At 45.1% G+C, this 17,749-nt stretch overlaps 1 protein-coding gene and 1 long non-coding RNA gene across 3 annotated transcripts in view; one reads left to right on the top strand and one right to left on the bottom strand.

Moving 5' to 3' along the window:
• Positions 1 to 6,502: 6,502 nt before the first annotated feature.
• On the bottom strand, positions 6,503 to 16,691 carry LOC311516418 (myosin regulatory light chain 12B-like). Of its 2 annotated transcripts, XM_084620458.1 has the most exons (5): positions 16,543 to 16,670; positions 15,768 to 15,884; positions 11,410 to 11,608; positions 11,074 to 11,235; positions 6,503 to 7,064 (listed from the first exon to the last, which is right to left on the bottom strand). In XM_084620458.1, the coding sequence occupies exons 3-5, from the start codon at positions 11,591 to 11,593 to the stop codon at positions 6,892 to 6,894; spliced, it is 519 nt and encodes a 172-aa protein (XP_084476584.1). In that variant the 5' UTR covers positions 11,594 to 11,608; positions 15,768 to 15,884; positions 16,543 to 16,670; the 3' UTR covers positions 6,503 to 6,891. The 2 variants fall into 2 exon arrangements, with proteins under 2 accessions (XP_084476584.1, XP_084476583.1); XM_084620457.1 differs by lacking the exon at positions 15,768 to 15,884 and having other exon boundaries at positions 16,543 to 16,691.
• Positions 16,692 to 16,787: 96 nt separating this feature from the next.
• The window catches only part of LOC311516419, a 16,230-nt gene continuing 15,268 nt past the window's right edge, over positions 16,788 to 17,749 (top strand). The window contains exon 1 of the long non-coding RNA XR_014710409.1: positions 16,788 to 16,903. This is a non-coding gene — a long non-coding RNA (uncharacterized lncRNA). The remainder of the gene's footprint in view (positions 16,904 to 17,749) is intronic.

Below are 17,749 nucleotides of genomic sequence, written 5' to 3'. Positions count from 1 at the left end.
CCGGCCAGGAGCAGAGCACCCAATGTGAGTTGGTAGCCAGGACCCGAGGCATGGGGCCAGGAGTGGAGCCCCACCTAAAACCTGAGGGTGCTGCAACACCCCTGCAAGCCCCTGGTTCCCAGCACCACCACCCTGTCACTGCCCAGAGACCCACTCTCCTGTCCCCTGCAACACACCAGCCCCCCGCTGACAGGAGTGCTCCTGCAGACTGCCAGATGCTATCCCCCCTCAGCCAGCTACGCCTTCTGCCAGACCAGGGCACGAGTGCCAAATTTTGAATTTTTTTTAGCACAGAGCTGGGCCACAGCTGTGTGCTCCCTGGGCCACCTGCAGGCTGCGAACCGCTCTCTAGACACTACAGCAGTACAGCTTTACTGACAGAGCTGTAGCACCTGTAGTATAGAAATAGCCACAGGCTTAGTATTGGACAGGAGTGTCCACACACAGACTAAGTGAGGAACAGCTATTCAGAACATACGCACTTTCACACCCCAGCTTATTTAGAATAGTTTTCCTGTGTACAAAAGCCCTCACTCATTCGAACACCAGGATTGGAAATAGCATCGTGACAGATTTGTGAGAGAGAGACTGGTTGAAGCTTTTCAAATACAGATACCTTGTTACTTCCTTAAGTCTTCTTTTTGTTACGGCACTGTCTAAAAGCCCCGTTGTCTTCCTCTGCGTCTGTAGCATCTAGCACAATCACTGCCCCAAGGATCTTACAGTCTGGAGTTCGGAAAGCGAGCTGCATGTGTGAACTGTGAGTGCTCCCACTGCCTTTGCTGTCAACCCACCTTGATTCAAGGTAATAACGGGGGCTAAGTGCAGACTATTCCTCGTATAAAAACTACGAAAGCAAATTATCCTCAATCTCTCTCCTCTCTTTGCCAGTAAAGAAATAACCCACTTCAGGAGTTCAAACCACTCTTGACTAAAGAATCCAGGATGATACGTCTCTTTCTTTGCTTTTAATGTGTATCTCATGCTGCTATTATGTGGCTAGAGTAACTCTGCACACTGTATGATACTATAAAAGACTGCCCTGTGTAAAGTACTGTAAAGGGCCTCCATGTATTTAAAAAATGTCTCCTGGTTTCTGGGTGACTACATACAAAATGCCGGGGCAGAAAAGCAATGAAAGCAGCAAGACGGCAGAAGTATTGTTCAGAGAACTTTGTAATCTTAATCAATTTAATTTTCTATATTGAAGTTAATTACTTAAATAAGTGACAGACCAATTTGATGTCTTCAGTGAAATAAGTGACTATGCATCAAGAAGCACTGACACTGCAAATACCTTCATACCCTGTTGGTTTATTTTCCAGGGGGTAAAATATATGCAGTACATTTAAATTTTTTCATAAGACCTCTCTTTGGTTCTACTTAAGTTCCGGTATCACCCTCATCCCTGCAGTAGCTGGGAAGGAAAACGTGAAATAAGTCTGTGAGAATTATTTAAGTATGCAGATAGCTATAATAGCCTTCTTGCATCAGCTCTATGTAAGAGAATCTCGGAGTACAAATCTCAAGTGCCACACAGAGACAGATGGGCAAACTGTGTAGGAATGTCAATAAATACACTATTGACTAAAGGCTGGAACTCAGCCAGCTGACCATTTATTTTTTTGGATAATAGATACTGTCTAGAATGGTGAAGGCAGGAATGAGAAGGAATTATACTGGCACTGTAAAGATAAATATGGGAAATGAACACAGATTATTGAAGTGCCCCTTTTGAGAGTAGTCCTTAAGCAGACCCCACTGACTTTGGAAGGAATGTGCCTGAATAAGCATTGCAGGATGGGGCTGTTAAGCTGGTTTCGGAGGAAGAAAAAAAATTAAAACCCTAATCATTACCCTTAAATTTTGATAATGATGTGATCTCTCACGTGTCTTGAACTTTTCGAGCAGGTAAACAATGCTTTTAAAGTCATGAATGGATGACAAAATATTCTTGCTGAGGGTGAGTGTGAATAAAATGAAGTAAGGTGGGAGGAGAGGGGGGGTGTCCCATGCAGTCATGCAAATTCAGCATGGAATCTCCTTTCCAGACATCATCATGGGGTGATCCTAATTCCCCCCTCCAACCTGCTGGCTCTCACCACAGTATGCAGACAGGGCCACCCTCACGCTGGCCTGGGAGCTGCCAAATAACCTGCTCCAACCTGGGGTGTGATACAGAAGAGGTCAGGCCAGAGCCCACCCTAATAAAATCACAACGATAAAAGTCACTGTCTGTGACACAAATGCTATGACAAACCTAAAATAGCTTTAATTACATTTAATCAAGAAATAGGAACTGCCATCCTGTATTATACCCATTGTTCCTCTAGTCCAGTAGGCTGCCTCAGACAGGGAACAGCATCAGATGCTCCAAAGGAAGATTCAAGAAATCCCACAGTAGGCAGCTGTGAGATCATGTACTCCCACCTGGTATAGGTCTTGTCCTTACTAATCCGAGATTAACCATATCTCTAGAATGCTTCAAGATTTAAAATATGAGAGCAGATAGATAAGGAAAGTTTTTCAAAGGTATTTAGGCCCCTAAACCTGCACATGAGCACCTAGTGAGATTCTTCAAAAGCATTAAGCTTAGATGCTTTAAAAAAAATCCCATTATGCACCCTAAACACCTTTCAGAAATTTGGCCCTTAGCAAACATAACAAATACACACACTGCATAACAGCATACAAGTGAACTGTGTCATTACTTTAACACTTTCTACTCCCCTAAAGACTAAACTTAGAGTGAACTTTCAGTGCATGCCAGAAATCCTGATGTTAGTTGTGCTGTATATGGTCTCTGCCCCAAGGAATTTCCAAATCTCTCTGTGTTTGTCCAGCACCAAGTAAGGTAATGACTATATTGTACAGCTAAGTTAGTACTGGGAATGGTAGTGCCACCTAGTGATAGTTTTTAAATGTTGTTCAAAGTCAAAAATAATACTTGTTTTAAATGAAAATGAGGGTGCTAGAACATTCAAACCGTAAGAGGGTATGTAGTGAGTGTGAACTTTCTGTAATGAATCAGATGGTAAGATTCAGATGATTCCACACCACCATTAAAATAGCCAAATTTCATAGATTTTTTTTTTATGAAAGAATTAACCTAGACTTTTTATCCTTTCCATTTTCTAGAGTCTTCCTCTCATTCACTACTACTTTCAGCTTTTTTGTATTACTTCACTCCCCCTCCCTTTCTTTTGAGACATTTTACGTTGCAGATCTTTTCTACTTTTCCCTCTCCTGCTCCATCTCCCCTCCTGCCTGCTCTTCTGGGGACAGTTCTGGAGCAGGAGCAGCTCTCCTGCATTACTTCCAAATGCAGGTAATAAGAACAAACAACAAAATGACCATGCAGCTGTCACACTCCAAAAGAAGAGAAGAGCCCTGGGACATTTCCCTGGCAATTGAAGTTATATTTAAAAGGCCACTGAAGAGTTTTTCAACCTGCAAGAATGCACTCAAAACAGCATTTATTTCCTAATACAATAAAACATTCAACATTATTTTTCCACAGGCTCATCTATTGTTTGTATAATGGGATTAATAAATGAAACGGTCAATAAAAATGTTGGCTGGGACACTGATGCTACAGGTGACGTCTCATAGGAAATCACTAATTGTGTGGTATGAATTTCAAGCATGTGAGATTAATAAATATTTTGGTTTAATTTTTTCTTTACGAATGAAACAAATCCCCATGTCTAGGTCATGATCACGTTGCCTAGACATCTTTAAAATCACAAGTCCCCACTGTGATTTTTGAGACATTATCCTTCTGTTGCAGCTTTGCGGGGGGTTCTATGAATTACCATGAGTGAGAGGGAGTGTTAGTTTAGCCTGGCCACCGCTATCTTTTCCACTATACTGTCTAACCCTAGTATAGCTGAACTAGACAACATGCTAGTAAAAAAACCCAACAACGCCACAGCAGCCAGTCTACATCAGTGGCCATACTTGTGAAGCTTACACACAGGCTAGAATCAGGTGGGGGAATATGTCAAAAACCCTCAAAGTCAAGACCTTTAATTACAGCATTTTCCACCATAGTAAGTTCACAACATTCTAGCATCAGAGGGGTAGCCGTGTTAGTCTTTAAAGTGCCACCGGATTCCTCATTGTTTTTGTGAATACAGACTAACAGATTTGTTTGAGCATAAGCTTTCATAGGTTAAAAAAAAACCAAAAAACCCCACTTCTTCAGTTGCACCTGCATTTTACCCACAAAAGCTTATGCCCAAATAAATCTGTTAGTATTTAAGGTGCCACCGGACTCAATTAACATTCTAGCACTATGCCTTTTTTGGCAAACGTGGGACAGCAGTTGCACTATAAACTGGTCAACTTTCAAACCAGTAGAAAGCTTATGAGATGCTTCCTATATGAAACATCAACAGAACCAATAACTATAAAACAAGTAGAAATTTCTTAAGACTACTCACTGTAGGCAGCTTCTCTATTACTCTGTCTCAATATACTAATGTATCAAATGCAAAAGAAACCAAGAAAACACATCCTAGGATGAATGCTTTATAGGATTCAGCACCTTTATATTTACTGTTTTTGCTAATACCAAGCTCAAAATATATTAATTTTCATTATAAAATTCTTATTTTCACTGAGCTTTGGAACCCAAGACAGTTCAGTTAGAATGCCATAAACTTACCTCTAAACAAAACTAGTTATATTTCCATCTTATGGATCTTTTCCCAAAATTTGGTTCACCACAGCAACCTTTCTAGAACCAGCAAAACAGGCTCAGTCAATGTCAACTGGTCAGTTCCGTAACCTCACTTCCAGAGGTATAACCAATAACTGTAAAACAAGTGGAAATTTGGTAAATAAAGCAGGGCGTCCATTCTCATAGGTATCCTAGAGTGTAAAATTGAACCTTAAGAAATCTGGAAAAGATGGGTGGAGATATTTTGTTGAATCTGCTATTACTGTTATGCATATTACAACAAAAGGGCATACAATCTAAATAAGACTTGTGTACATATTGCAAAATTCATACCTGGACCTTCCCTCAAAAGTTGAGGAGTGTTCAGTTCAGTAGTTTGGTCCAGCCAGAAAGGGCAGCACTTTCCATCCTAGATTCAGATACTGGATTTCCCCCACTCACCAATCCCCCACATTTGGAGGGATCCAGTTGCAAGGTTTCACACAAGGTTCCTAATTTTAAGGCACAAAGCTCATGAGCAAAAGTTATATTATAGTAGCTTCCAAGCAAACATATTAAAAGAGCACTTTGTTTGTCCTAACATAGCAACATTGGAATGCTACAATCCAACCTTCTACACAAAGGCCAGGCTGTACCAACAAACTGCAGCCAACAAGCAGCTAAATCCCAAGGCAACAGTCTAATACATAAGTTGTGGCCTCTAAGTGTGCAGAATAATGGATAAAATGATTATATATACCCTACACTGTGGCACAAGAACAAACATACATTAGCGCCATGGTAGACCAATTATTTCATTAAGTTGCTTTGGATAAAGAATTGTTATAAATACCCCACTCCCCACTTTTTATATATATATTTTTTTAAATAAAGAAAAGTATTAAAGAATCAAATTTACTGGAACTGTGTACTGAAATTCTAGGAACTTTTAACAGAATCTTTGTGGGTAGAAAATTTGCCCCTCAAACTGTTAAAATATACAGAAGGCCTAGGATCAAATACAAAGCTATGAATAAATCCAACCCCATGTCATATTTTTTCCATAATTGTACCTTTTATTTATTTTTTTTTAAGTTTCCTACCCTGCAAGTGGGCAGAAGCTCTCTTTTCAAAATAAAGAACTTTCATTCTGAAAGCAAAATGTATATGTTCCCAGTTGCCCCAAAGAGGCAGAAATAACATTGTAAAAACAGAGAGAGAGAGAAACATTAGATTAAGTTCACACTTTCTGTCCAGCCCCAAAGCCAAAACACTTAATTCTGAGAGAGAATGGCAAGAGGAGAGGAAAAGGAGAAAACATTTTTCATCAACTAAAAAGAAACCTAGTACCACCACAGGTCTGAGATTTGCCAGAAGGCTCACTTCTGCAGATGTTGTAAGGAGCATGAAACCGATGTTCTGGTCATGTCTAGCCAAAATCTTCCATTTACAGAATATTTTCCCTTTGGAAAAGCCTAACATATTCCACAAAAAACTAAGTTACCAGAATATTAAATGCTGTACAGTTAACACTGGGCACAACTCCAGGATTTTTTCATAACACCAAGCAAATGACTTCTAAGACTAGAACCATTCCTTTGCTCTGTACCAGAGTTTTAAATAAAGGAGGTTCCTCACCATGTTACACAAAATGTAATGTCACTGCCAACTTAAGTGCAAGAACGGTAACATTTAAATGAAGACTTGTAGGTTACCGTTGTACAAGTTGTAAACCCACTGCTTAGCATTTTAATTCTGAACTAAAATGTCAAAAGTTGATATAACCATCAAATTGGGAAAAGGCTTCCACCTATTGATAGAAAGGCCTCTTTACAAGAACAGGTTTAATGAGGTATTTTATTTATATAACAATCTTTATTTCAAAATGATATTTATTATAAAAATGTAAAAATCCAGAAATAGGTCTTTTTCCCTTGGCCTTCACATTCACTGATCTTTATCCCCAAATACTTTTAACTACAATAAAATCTGCCACTTCCAGTTTGATTACAGAGGTGCAAGTGTGCCATAATGGCCGGAAATTCATAAATTCATGGAGAAAGGCAAAAGCTGTGAAGCTAAACTGCATGCAACAGGTTCTACCAGCAAACCCCCCCCCCCCAAAAAAAAACAAAAACCAAACCAAAACAAAAAACAAAAAAAAACCAACCCTGAGAAATAAACATGAGTGAAAACAAGAAGTTATCTGCAGGTGTCTGCAGTTTTGTTCAATCATCTTTGTCTTTTGCGCCATGTTTAAGGATGCGTGTAAATTCCATGTAATTGAAATTGCCCTTTTTGTCAATTGGTGCCTCTCTGTATAGCTCATCTACTTCTTCATCTGTAAACCTGTCTCCCATTGTTGTCAGCAACTCTCTCAGGTAATCTTCTTGAATGACCCCTAGAATGCAATATACACGAGGAATCAGGATAGAGAAAATTTTTTACTTCTTCATATGCAAAGATGCGTCAACAGTAGGATAAACAGTCACGCCAACAGCAATAGATACGTATCTGCCTATTATAGCATACAATAAATGAGTGTACTTGCACCAAGAGACCAGAATGGCTCTTCATGACATTATTAAAACTTCCATAAACTAATCTTCTCAAATTCCAGAGAGGCAGTTGTTCTGATACAATTTACAAGGATTCATGAAAAGAGGGACTGTTTTACAGAGATATAGTACACAGAAGTACAGGCACTTGAAAGAGATTTTAAAATGGAAGAACAAAGACGTTGCTAACTGAGGCAGAAATAAATAAGGACACTGCTGCTCTATTGTGCAATTTGCATTTTTTTTTAAGGGATTGTATTCTTCTTAACTTTAGCTTACAGTGGATGCACAAATACACCTAGTAGTTTCCTCTGCTGACTAAATAGCAGCCATTTGCCTTTTTCATTGCTGTCAAGTTCTGTTGCTAGAGGGAGTTTCATTTGGATACTGAAAATACATGGCACATGTCCAGGAGGAGGCTTATAACTGAGGAGACCTGCAGATAGCCTGAGTAAATTAAATCAGGAGGCAGGAAAGCTTGCTATGAGGAGTTGGAGGAAGGTGGGACAACTGAAGCTACTTATTTTATGATAAACAGAGATTAGCAGAAGAACACAAGGAAATTATTAACACAGGGATAAAACAAGAAGTTAAGATGACTTGGATACTGAAAAGCAAGTTAACTTAACATCAATAGATATTACTAGAGCCATTGGTTGACAAATAATCCCAGAGAAATTTAGAAAGTACAAAGAAGTGGAGTGTGGGGAAAAAATGGCAGCAGCAGCTGAGTTCAAAGGATGGGCCACATCCTGATGTCAAGATAAGTAACCTACATTGCCGCAAATGCACAGTAGTTGCCCTGTTAAAGGAAAAAGTATAAGTGATTGAGCTCTAGCTGGAGACAAACCACTCAAACAAACAAACTAGCTGACAGACTGCTACAAGAAGGACTATTAGACTATGCAAGACAGGTGTACACCACAAATGGACACCACAACGATTAAGGACAAGCATGTCAAAAAACAGGTTCTGCAGAAACTGATGCTTTAGAAAGGGACTAGATAACCTCAGTGAGCGGAGATCATCAGAGAAGACCGGAGGACAGAAAGCCAGACAAGCAGAGTGGACCAAAAAAGACAGACAACCAGTGAGTGATGGACAAGCCTTTGTATGGTGTCTCAATGTTAAAGAGGTTAAACCAATATTCTACATTAAGAACAGTAGGAGAGAACCTTTCAATTATCCACATCCATATTAACAGGGCCAGAGGCTCTCAGGATGGGATCATAGCACTTCACAGACCTGGATCAACAACTGAAGGAGATGACTACACAGATTAGCATCCCAGAACTGGTAGAATATTTAGAGATAAATGAGTGACAGGAGATGGTGTAGGGATTATTTGTCACAAGAGTGCAGGACTTTTTGGTGGTGAAATTCATCTACATGGATCTTAATTCCTCCATCTGAATAGTTCTGTACTGGATTAAAACCCTGAACAGTGCTACCAAACTAGGAAAAGTTTGCGAAGGTAACAGGACTCAAATAGATACTGACTATATACCATAAAGTAGCCTCACTAAGGCAGATGGAATAAAAGAATCAAAACAACTAATTTAGAATGGATCTTGGGGCATACTGTCAGAGACAAAGCAGATATTGGGGAGAACTAAGAGTAGAGGAACAAACTTTACCCATACAACTAGATTGGTTCCCGGTGCTATTCGGACAGATATGGAGAAGTAGTATACAACTACAATATAGAAGGATATGACATGTTTTTCAGATGGAGACAGAAAAACAAATGGGGAAGAAGATGTGCTATATCAAGTCAGCCTGGGTCACAACTGCATTACTCTAGTTTCACACCACTAAAAACTCCATTCCTTTGTATACTTTCTTGGCATTATTCACCACATGGAGTTACACTGACATAGAACTGAGGTAACAGTAGTTAGTCGACCCAGAACACATACATATGCATGCGGATGGAGACAACTGATAAATGCTGAAAATGGTTCAAGAGAACTATAAGTTTCTTAATAACACATTGTTCAAAGTACAGATCTCAGGAAAAAACAAGTCAAAGGCAACAACACAGTGGTCAAAAATGTATGAAGGAATATTAAAGAACATTTATATATCTTAGTCAATGAAGAAAAATAGGCACAACTTTCAGCAGAAAGGTGTGTTAAATATCAAGAAAAATGAAGTATACAATTAGGCAATGGAGCAAAACGCTAAAGGAGACTGTGGAATCAATTCAAGGTGAGACTAAAACTGATCTATGAGCTGTAGCTCATGAAAGCTTATGCTCAAATAAAGTGGTTAGTCTCCAAGATGCCACTAGTACTCCTTTTCTTTTTGCGAATACAGATTAACACGGCTGCTACTCTGAAACCTTTACAGATAATGATTGTTACTAGCTGGGAGGAGGACTGAACCAGAGGCACCTTTCAAGCCAATTGATAATAAAGATAGAAAGCATGACATTAACAATACTTCTAAGTAAACATTTTCTTTATGTCCTTAATGATATGCTCTCTTTTTTGACATACATACTAAACTGTAAGCATAGTGAATCAGAAAGACCACCTGTGGAGAGAAAATAATTCATCTAGGAACAGACTTCCTCTTTTAGAAGAGGATTGAGATATTTCCCTAGGGAGGGAGGGAAGTCAATTAACATCTGAAAAGACCTTAGCAAAGAAGGGCTGTTTATCTAGGCTCCAGCAGGAAGGGGTTATCCCTTGAAAAGGCAAAAGGTGCTAAAAATACAGTTTCAAAATAGGTGTTTGAAATGGGACAATACACTTTGAAAGGCTCAGACTGCACATCTACAGATGAGATTAAAAATGCTACAGCAGACAATTGTGAGATAAGGTCATGTGTAATGACATCGGAGGTATGAAACGGATGTAATTTCAAAACATGCTAATGAAGGCTTGACCCCAGTTTCCAAAGTGCTTATAGGACTATATTTGCTGAGTATAGTGAGTGCTGTTGAATTCACCCCTTTCTGCTGGATTGTACTCCAGAGTCTCAACTTTCATTAAAAAAAGTTTCTAGACTTGCAGTTTCAAAGGTAACTTTGAAACATGAAGAGACTGCAAACCAATACAATGGCATCTGCCTGAGTCAGCAGAAATCTTGAAAAAGTAGCTGAGAGGCGTGACCACCTCATTTCTCTCAACCTGGGTCCCATGGATTTGTGATTCTGCAACAACAGAAATGACCTTTTTCCAAGACACCAGAAAATTCACAGTCGGGGTGATGTAGTCAGAGTGACAAACCAGGAAATGTGACATTTTGTGTGGACTTAAAGAGGGGACAATATGGTTGGCACCAAGACTAGAGAAGAGATTACAGTAGTTAAGATGCAACAGGAGGGCCTGAACAAGAGCCTTGGATACTGTGTAGATGTATGGGTCTGGAGAGCGGGCCAAGTCAATTACCTTCAAACTAAAGACCTCCCATCTCAGTTACATTTTAAAAGCCACAGAAATTGACGTTTGCCCATCGAGCCTGCTACTTTGGTTGAATTCCTCCTCCTCAGGCAGTTATATCTCATACTCCATTTTGGGGAGTTTGCATATTGCCTAGTTACATGTTCTTCCTTGAAGTCCCATTGCAGGAGACAAATACTGGTATGCAAATACTCTTACAGAAACAGACAAGGGGACAATCTTCATCTTCACCCTAACTTTAATATATCAGTTTATCATCACTTGATAGGACATGAAAGTTAGGACACCTGTCCCTGTGTCATACCACATTTTATCAAGATACCAAAATGAGCCTGTTAGCCAAACAAATCCTCACCTATGTAACAAATTTAGATTATACTGTTAGGCTTGAACAACAGTGGAAAAAACCAGAAATCCCAAGAGAGGTGTTTCATCCACTTACCTGTTGCCTCTTCGTCAAAACAAGCAAAAGCATTTCTGATTACATCTTCTGGATCTGTGCCATTTAGTTTTTCTCCAAACATTGTAAGGAACATAGTGAAGTTAATGGGGCCTGGAGCCTCATTCATCATGGCATCTAGGTATGCATCAGTGGGATCCTTACCTACAAGTAAATAAGTCACTTCTTAAAATTAAAGAGCACTGTATGCATTTAGAAGTTAGTCATCTTTCACAACACAGTTCTCACATATTGAAGTTTTAACAAATTCATACTACTAGACTTATTTGAGACAATGGTTTACAAGAAAGTAATAATTTTGTAACTGGAGAACATTACCAAGGGAAGCGAGCATATCATGCAAGTCTTCTTTGTCGATGAAGCCATCTCTGTTCTGATCAATCATGTTGAAGGCCTCTTTGAATTCTTGAATCTGTGACTGATCGAACATTGCAAACACATTGGAGGTTGCACGCTGAGGGCGCTTCTTGGCGGTCTTTGTCTTTGCCCTTTTGCTAGACATGTTGATTATTGGATTCTGGGGGGAGGGGGAAGTAAATACATTGAGTAAAATACGAACTTAGAACTTACATAACAGCTGTAATGATGATTTACAGCTAAAGTTTATAGCTAGCTGATTAAAAAAAATGTTTACCATTCCCCTACTCCTCATCACCAGAACCCTTTTTCTTCATCAGGAATGAAGGGAGAGAAAGAAGAAAAAAATACAAGAAAACAGAACAACAGCCAGACTTCGAACCAAAAAAAAAAGTCATTATAAGACTTCAGTCTGAAAATGAAAAAATATCAAGCTTGCTTTATGAGAGCAGTCAACATTTTGGGGTTTTTTTGGTTTAAGTTGTACAGTCTGGAAATGATGTGCTAAGTAGTTTAAGCAGTTCCCCAATGCCGTATAATCATTCACAAGTCACCATCACCTCAATATGTTTACAACACAAACCCAACCATAACTCTGTTCTCGTTTTGTTCTGAAATAAAAATATGCTGTAGAATGTATCATATCCAAGATTATTAAATGTACAATGACAATACTGAAGGAATATATTTCCAAGGTGCATCAGTTATAATGGAGCTCAATGGCTTCTAATATGATGGCAGGTTGGTGGAATAGAATAATATTTTTACAAATTGAATAATTGGTTTGATGTTAGAAAACAACCCTGTTTTAGAGTAAGTAGAGTTTGTAAACTCTGAAAACGTTAAGGTTAAAGTTGGATGAGCATGGTAAATAAAGGTGGAGTGAGATCAGAGGTGAAAGTAAGCCCCTACGCCCCTGTACGGCGCCCCTGTACGGCTTACCGGCAAGCAGCAGAGGCGAGTTATATGGGCTCATGGCTCCAGCAATATTGAGGGCCCGGAGGCCCGGCTCCACCAATGTTCAGGGCCGGGTCTCCCCGCCTGGTCCCACCTGCTGCCCCCTCACATCTCCCCCGAGTGTCCCCTGGCTCCCCCTTGCTGCCACCGGGTGCCTCCCTGGGTGCCGGAGCAGAGCATGCCTGTCTCTCTCCTGCAGCACCATGCTGCCTCTCTGCATACACTGCTGCCGCAGGGTCCTAGTGCTCCACATCCACTAGTGGCATGGCAGGCTGCCCTCCCCCCTCAGACCCTTTCATTTTCCGGTGGGACCCTCCTCTAGTACAGCCGCCCCCACTGCCTGCAGTCACTGCGCCTGCCCCACGATGGCCAAGGGCCAGCCCCATCCCCCACTCCCAGTGAGGCTACAGTGAGGGGCAGCAGTAGGGGACGAGGTGCACATGTGATGGCAGGCCCCCACCCCCAGCACCCACCACAGGGGAGGCGAGGGAGATTCCTGGACCTGAGAGGGGCCCTAGGAGCACCTGCAGTGACAGTGGTGAGGATGAGTGTGCTGCCGGAGGGGGGGCCCCTACCCCAGAGCTCACTGCTGCCGGTGGGGAGAGGGCTTGGGGGAGTCCTCCTCTCTGGCTCCAGTCCCAGGGCAGCCTACCTACACCCAAGCTCATCCCCAGCCCTGCCCCACCCCAGAGCCCATACCCCCAGCCAGAGCCCTCATCCCCCCACACCCCAACCCTCTGCCCTAGCCCAATACCCCAAACCCCTCATCTGCAGCCCCAGCCAGAGCCCTCATCCCCCCTGCACCCTAACTCTCTGCCTCAGCCCTGAGCCCCCTTCCACACCCCAAACCCCTCATCCCCAGCCACACCCCACAGCTCTCACCCCTGCACCCCCTCCCATCCCCAAACTCCCTCCCAGAGCCTGCACCCCTATCCCCTGCCCCAGCCCAGGGCCTTCACCCCAGATCTCCTCCCCAACCCGAACTCCCTCCCAGAGCCTTGGGCAGGTAGGGGGTGGAGTTGGGGGGGGGGCAGAGTTTGGGCAGAGGCAGGTTCTGGGCACCACCAAAATTTCTACAAACCTGCCACCCCTGCTGGCAAGAGCCAGTGCACCATACCAGGGCAGACTGGCTTCCCCAGGCAGCAATTTAAAGGGCTTGGGGCTCCCAGCAGCGGCAGGAGGCCCAGGCCCTTTAAACTGCTGCCAGTGGGGTAGCAGCAGCGGGGCCTGGGTGGCGATTTAAAGGGCCCAGGGCTCCTGCCGCCGCTACCACCCTGGGCCCTTTAAATCGCCGCTGTAGCCCCACTGCTGCTACCCCAGAGCTCCGGGGGTGATTTAAAGAGCCTGGGGCAGTAGAGGCAGCGATAGCCCCGGGGCCTTTAAATAGCCCTCGGAGCCTCCCAGAGTCCTGGGGTAGTGGCGGCGAGGCTCCGGCAGCCTCTACCACACCGGGCCCTTTAAATAGCTGCCGGAGCCCCGCCGCTGCTACCCCAGGGCTCCAGCAACAGGGCTCCGGGGACGATTTAAAGGGCCCTTGAGGGCAGCGGCAGCCTGAGCCCCGGGCCCTGCTGCTGGACCCCCGGGGCTCCGTTGGCAATTTAAAGGATCCAAGGCTCTGCTGCGGTAGTGGCAGCTAGAGCTCCGGGCCCCTTAAATCACCCCCGAGCCTCAGGACTCCCAGCCACCTCTGCAGCTGGGAGCTCAGGGGGTGATTTAAAGGGCCCCAGGCTCCCAGCTGCTGCTACCACAGCCCTAGCCCCTGATTTAAAGGGCCTGGGGATTTAAAAGCCCCCGCCCCCTCCTCAGGAATCCGAGTACCAGCAAGTTCTTTAAATTACTTTCACCCCTGGATGAGATTAAGGATAAATAAGGAATTGGCTGGATACAATAACTGACAGGTTCCAGATCTAACATTTGGAAGTTTTTTTGAAGTTGCAGTATTATTAAAAAGCACATTTTTGGGAGGGAGAGGTAAGTGTAAACTGAATTCCACTGAAACACTTTCAAGCTATTTTCATTTAGAATTCTCTCTTCCATGCATGGCCTTAAGTAAGATGCGTTCCGAAGTTTAACTGGGGGGCTATATGGATCTGCAGAAAGGAAGCTCTGCTCCTACAGACCTTGAGGCCCAAAGTGAGGGCTTGTCTACAGTGGCTCTTTACTGCACTGCAACTTTCTCGCTCAGGAGTGTGAAAAACACCTCCCTGAGCGCAGCAAGTTTCAACGCTGTAAAGCACCAGTGTAAACATTGCACCAGCTGTTTGACAATTTCCCATTGTCTAATTAGGGGTTATATCTAAAATGAAAGATAGCACAAAAGGGCACAAGGGGAAGCAGTTAAAAATAGTAAATATCTGCATGCACACCCATTTCTTCTTCCCCATCATGTAACATTGGCTTGGATTTTCACATGGCTCTATAAAACCCAGTGGCTCTCAAGATAGCTAGGTCCACGTGCTTGCACAGTCTGAAAGAGGAGTGGGTCTGTGGTCTGCACTTTGCTCCACCTAGTCTCAGATAGTGAGTAAATAGAGCACTAATCAGTAGTCTGCCTCTTAAAACGCTCAACAACTGAACTCCACAGTTCCACAGCAAATAGTAATTTGTGGTGCTATATGAATACATTACTCAAGTTTAAAGCCAGTCAGATCCTAAAAAAACAACACTCAGTTTGGTCGCTGTATTTACATCAATAAAGTGGCACACTAAACCCTATAATAAAAAGGACAGTTCCATTTCAGAAGCAGGTCAAAGTATGCCAATGTCCCACTAATGCCAAAGAACATAAGAGCCATGTAAGTGCCCCATATTCTGTCCCTTACCTTTGAACAATCTCACCCTGTGGTACAACTTCCTAATGCTTGAATTAACTTCTTCTGGAATCAGTGCTTCAGTTCAATGACTAGACCAGGGGTCGGCAACCTTTGAGAAGTGGTGTGCCAAGTCTTCATTAATTTAAGGTTTCGCGTGCCAGTAATAAATTTTACATTTACAGGGGGCCCCCCGACAGAACCCCAGATGGGCAGTGAGCTGAGTGGTGCCAGCAGCCGGAACCCAGGCTGGCAGGGGCCGGCGGCCAGAACCCCAGACCAGCAGCAGGCTGAGCGGCTCAGCCCACTGCTGGCCCGGGGCTCTGTCTGCCGGCCCCTGCCAGGCGGGGTCCCGGTTGCTGGCCCGCTCAGCCCGCTGCCAACGCGGGGTTCCGTCCATCCAGGCCAGCAGCGGGCTGAGCGGGGCTGACGGCTGGGACCCTGGCTGGCAGCAGAGTGCCACTAATAGTCAGCCTGTGCCACAGGTTGCCGACCCCTGGACTAGACCCACCACTTTGAATGGGATACTTGTTTTTCCTTTCCTTGTCTTACCTCTTCTATTTTCCGCTCTCTTTTATTCCATTATTTCCCTTCCATCACTGCTCTCTCACTCTTGTCACACCACATTCCCCTACAGCTGCACTGCAGTGTGACGAGCGTAGCAAACTCCTGGGTAGGCAGACACAGTTTATGCAGCCTATTCGGATCCTTCCAGACTGAAAAATGCTACATAGCCGAGGCGCAGTGCGAGCGGTTGCACAGCTCAGCATCGCACCAGCGGGGATGGGGATTGTGGGGGGAGGGGGAGGGTTCCCTGCCATGACTTTCTGCAGCCGTTTCCTGCCAGTCCCTTTCCCGGCACGCACAGGCCGGAGCTCCCGGGCGCTGACCCGTCTCTCAGACGCTGAGGGGGCTGGCAAGCAATTTCCCTCCGCCCCCTCCCGGCGGTGCCGCAGCTGAAGGGGCAACTGCGCCAGGATGGAAGCGGCCCCCGCTGCGGGCTGTCCGGGCCCCCAGGGGGTGGGTGGCCAGCCAGGGCGGGTCGGCCCGAGACGTTTGCGCAGGGCCCCGGGTAACGCCCGCCCCGCGGTTCCCAGCGACAGTCGGGGCAGCAGCGCGTGCCAGGGCCTGGTCCCCGGAAGGAGGGACCCGTGGGCCTCCCCTGGGCGAGGCGGGGCCCGGCCCGGCCCGGCCCGGGGGTGCGGCGCGGAGACCGGCCCTGAGCTGCTCTCCGCTCCCGGGCGGGGCCCGCCAGAGCCTTGGGGCAGGGACCCCTCGCCCCGCCCGGGCCCTGCGCTGTCACCGGGGCCGCGCGACGCGGCCTCACCTGGCGGCTGCCGTAGAGACTCAGGTCCAATCGGAACTGGCAGAAACTAGCGGCGCTTCTAACTGCCCCAACACTTCCGGAGAGCACGGTCCCGGAGCGAACCACCGCCCGGCCAGTGGGGGGCGACGAGGGACACAGGGGCTAAACCATCAACGAGGAGAGGGCGTCAGAAGGGCCCGGGACGCAACCGCGCCGCACACTGTAGAGAGGGGAGCGCGGCTGCTCTGCAGTGACTCTGCTGCTCACGACCCCCGCCCGGCAGAGATGGTTCGAACCTTAACTCCCTCCTCCCCCGCTTATGTGATGGTGCAGTCCTGTGCGCTCACTGCGTTTCGCGGGGCTAGCGAGGACTCGTACACAGGTAACCCCGCCCTATAGCGCGCTTGCGCACAACCTCATATAGTCCGCGCAGGAAGGGGGCGGAGCTGTGCTGCCCTGCCGGGCGCGGTAGCTGCCGCAGGGGGGCGACGGAGGGTTCCCCGCTTGCTCTGGCGCCCCCTGCAGTTGCAGGGCGGGTATTGTTGCCAACCTCACCTGTTTAAAACAGAATCATAGAAATGTAAGCCTAGAAGGGGGCTCTATAAATCATTGAGTCCGCCCCCTGCACTGGGGCAGGTTTAAGTATTAAGATTACCAGTGAGAGGCGTTTGTCTAACCTGTTCTTAAAACCCTCCCCTGACAGAGATTCCACAACCTCCCTAGGCAATTTGTTCCAGTTAGGAAGTTTTTCCTAATGTCTAACCTAAATCTCCCTTGCTGCAATTTAAGCCCATAAATTCTTATCCTGTTCTCAGTGGTTAAGGAGAACAATTTATCACACTCCTCCTTATGGCAACCTTTTACATGCATGACGGCGATGTCTTGTCATGAGTCAGCCCTCCCTGCCAAACCAGGAGACTGGCTTAAAACCATGAGAGTTGTTTTTTTTTTAAATAAAGGGAATGGTGGGGGTCTCTTGTTTGCCCATTTGGAGCCCATGAGCTGCGCTCAGGTCACATTTTCAAGTTCAGCTCTGTAACTGCGAGGGGCAGCAGCTGACTCTGTAAGGAAAGTAGGGGAGCCGTTTGGCTACCCAGGAACACACCCACCACAGTTGGCCGCGCAAGGGATGGGTTGGCTCCCACATGGGGTAGTTTCCTAACCTGTAGCTGCCCCACTCCCCCTGGGGGCCCTGGTGGGTGAGGTGACACCAGGGCACACCCTGAAC

The sequence above is a fragment of the Lepidochelys olivacea genome (assembly GCF_965140295.1).
Source record: "Lepidochelys olivacea isolate rLepOli2 genome assembly, chromosome: 2".
Lineage (NCBI taxonomy): Eukaryota > Metazoa > Chordata > Testudines > Cheloniidae > Lepidochelys > Lepidochelys olivacea.
The sequence above is the reverse complement of the archived record's forward strand: the minus strand, read 5'-3'. Positions and strand labels throughout refer to the sequence as shown.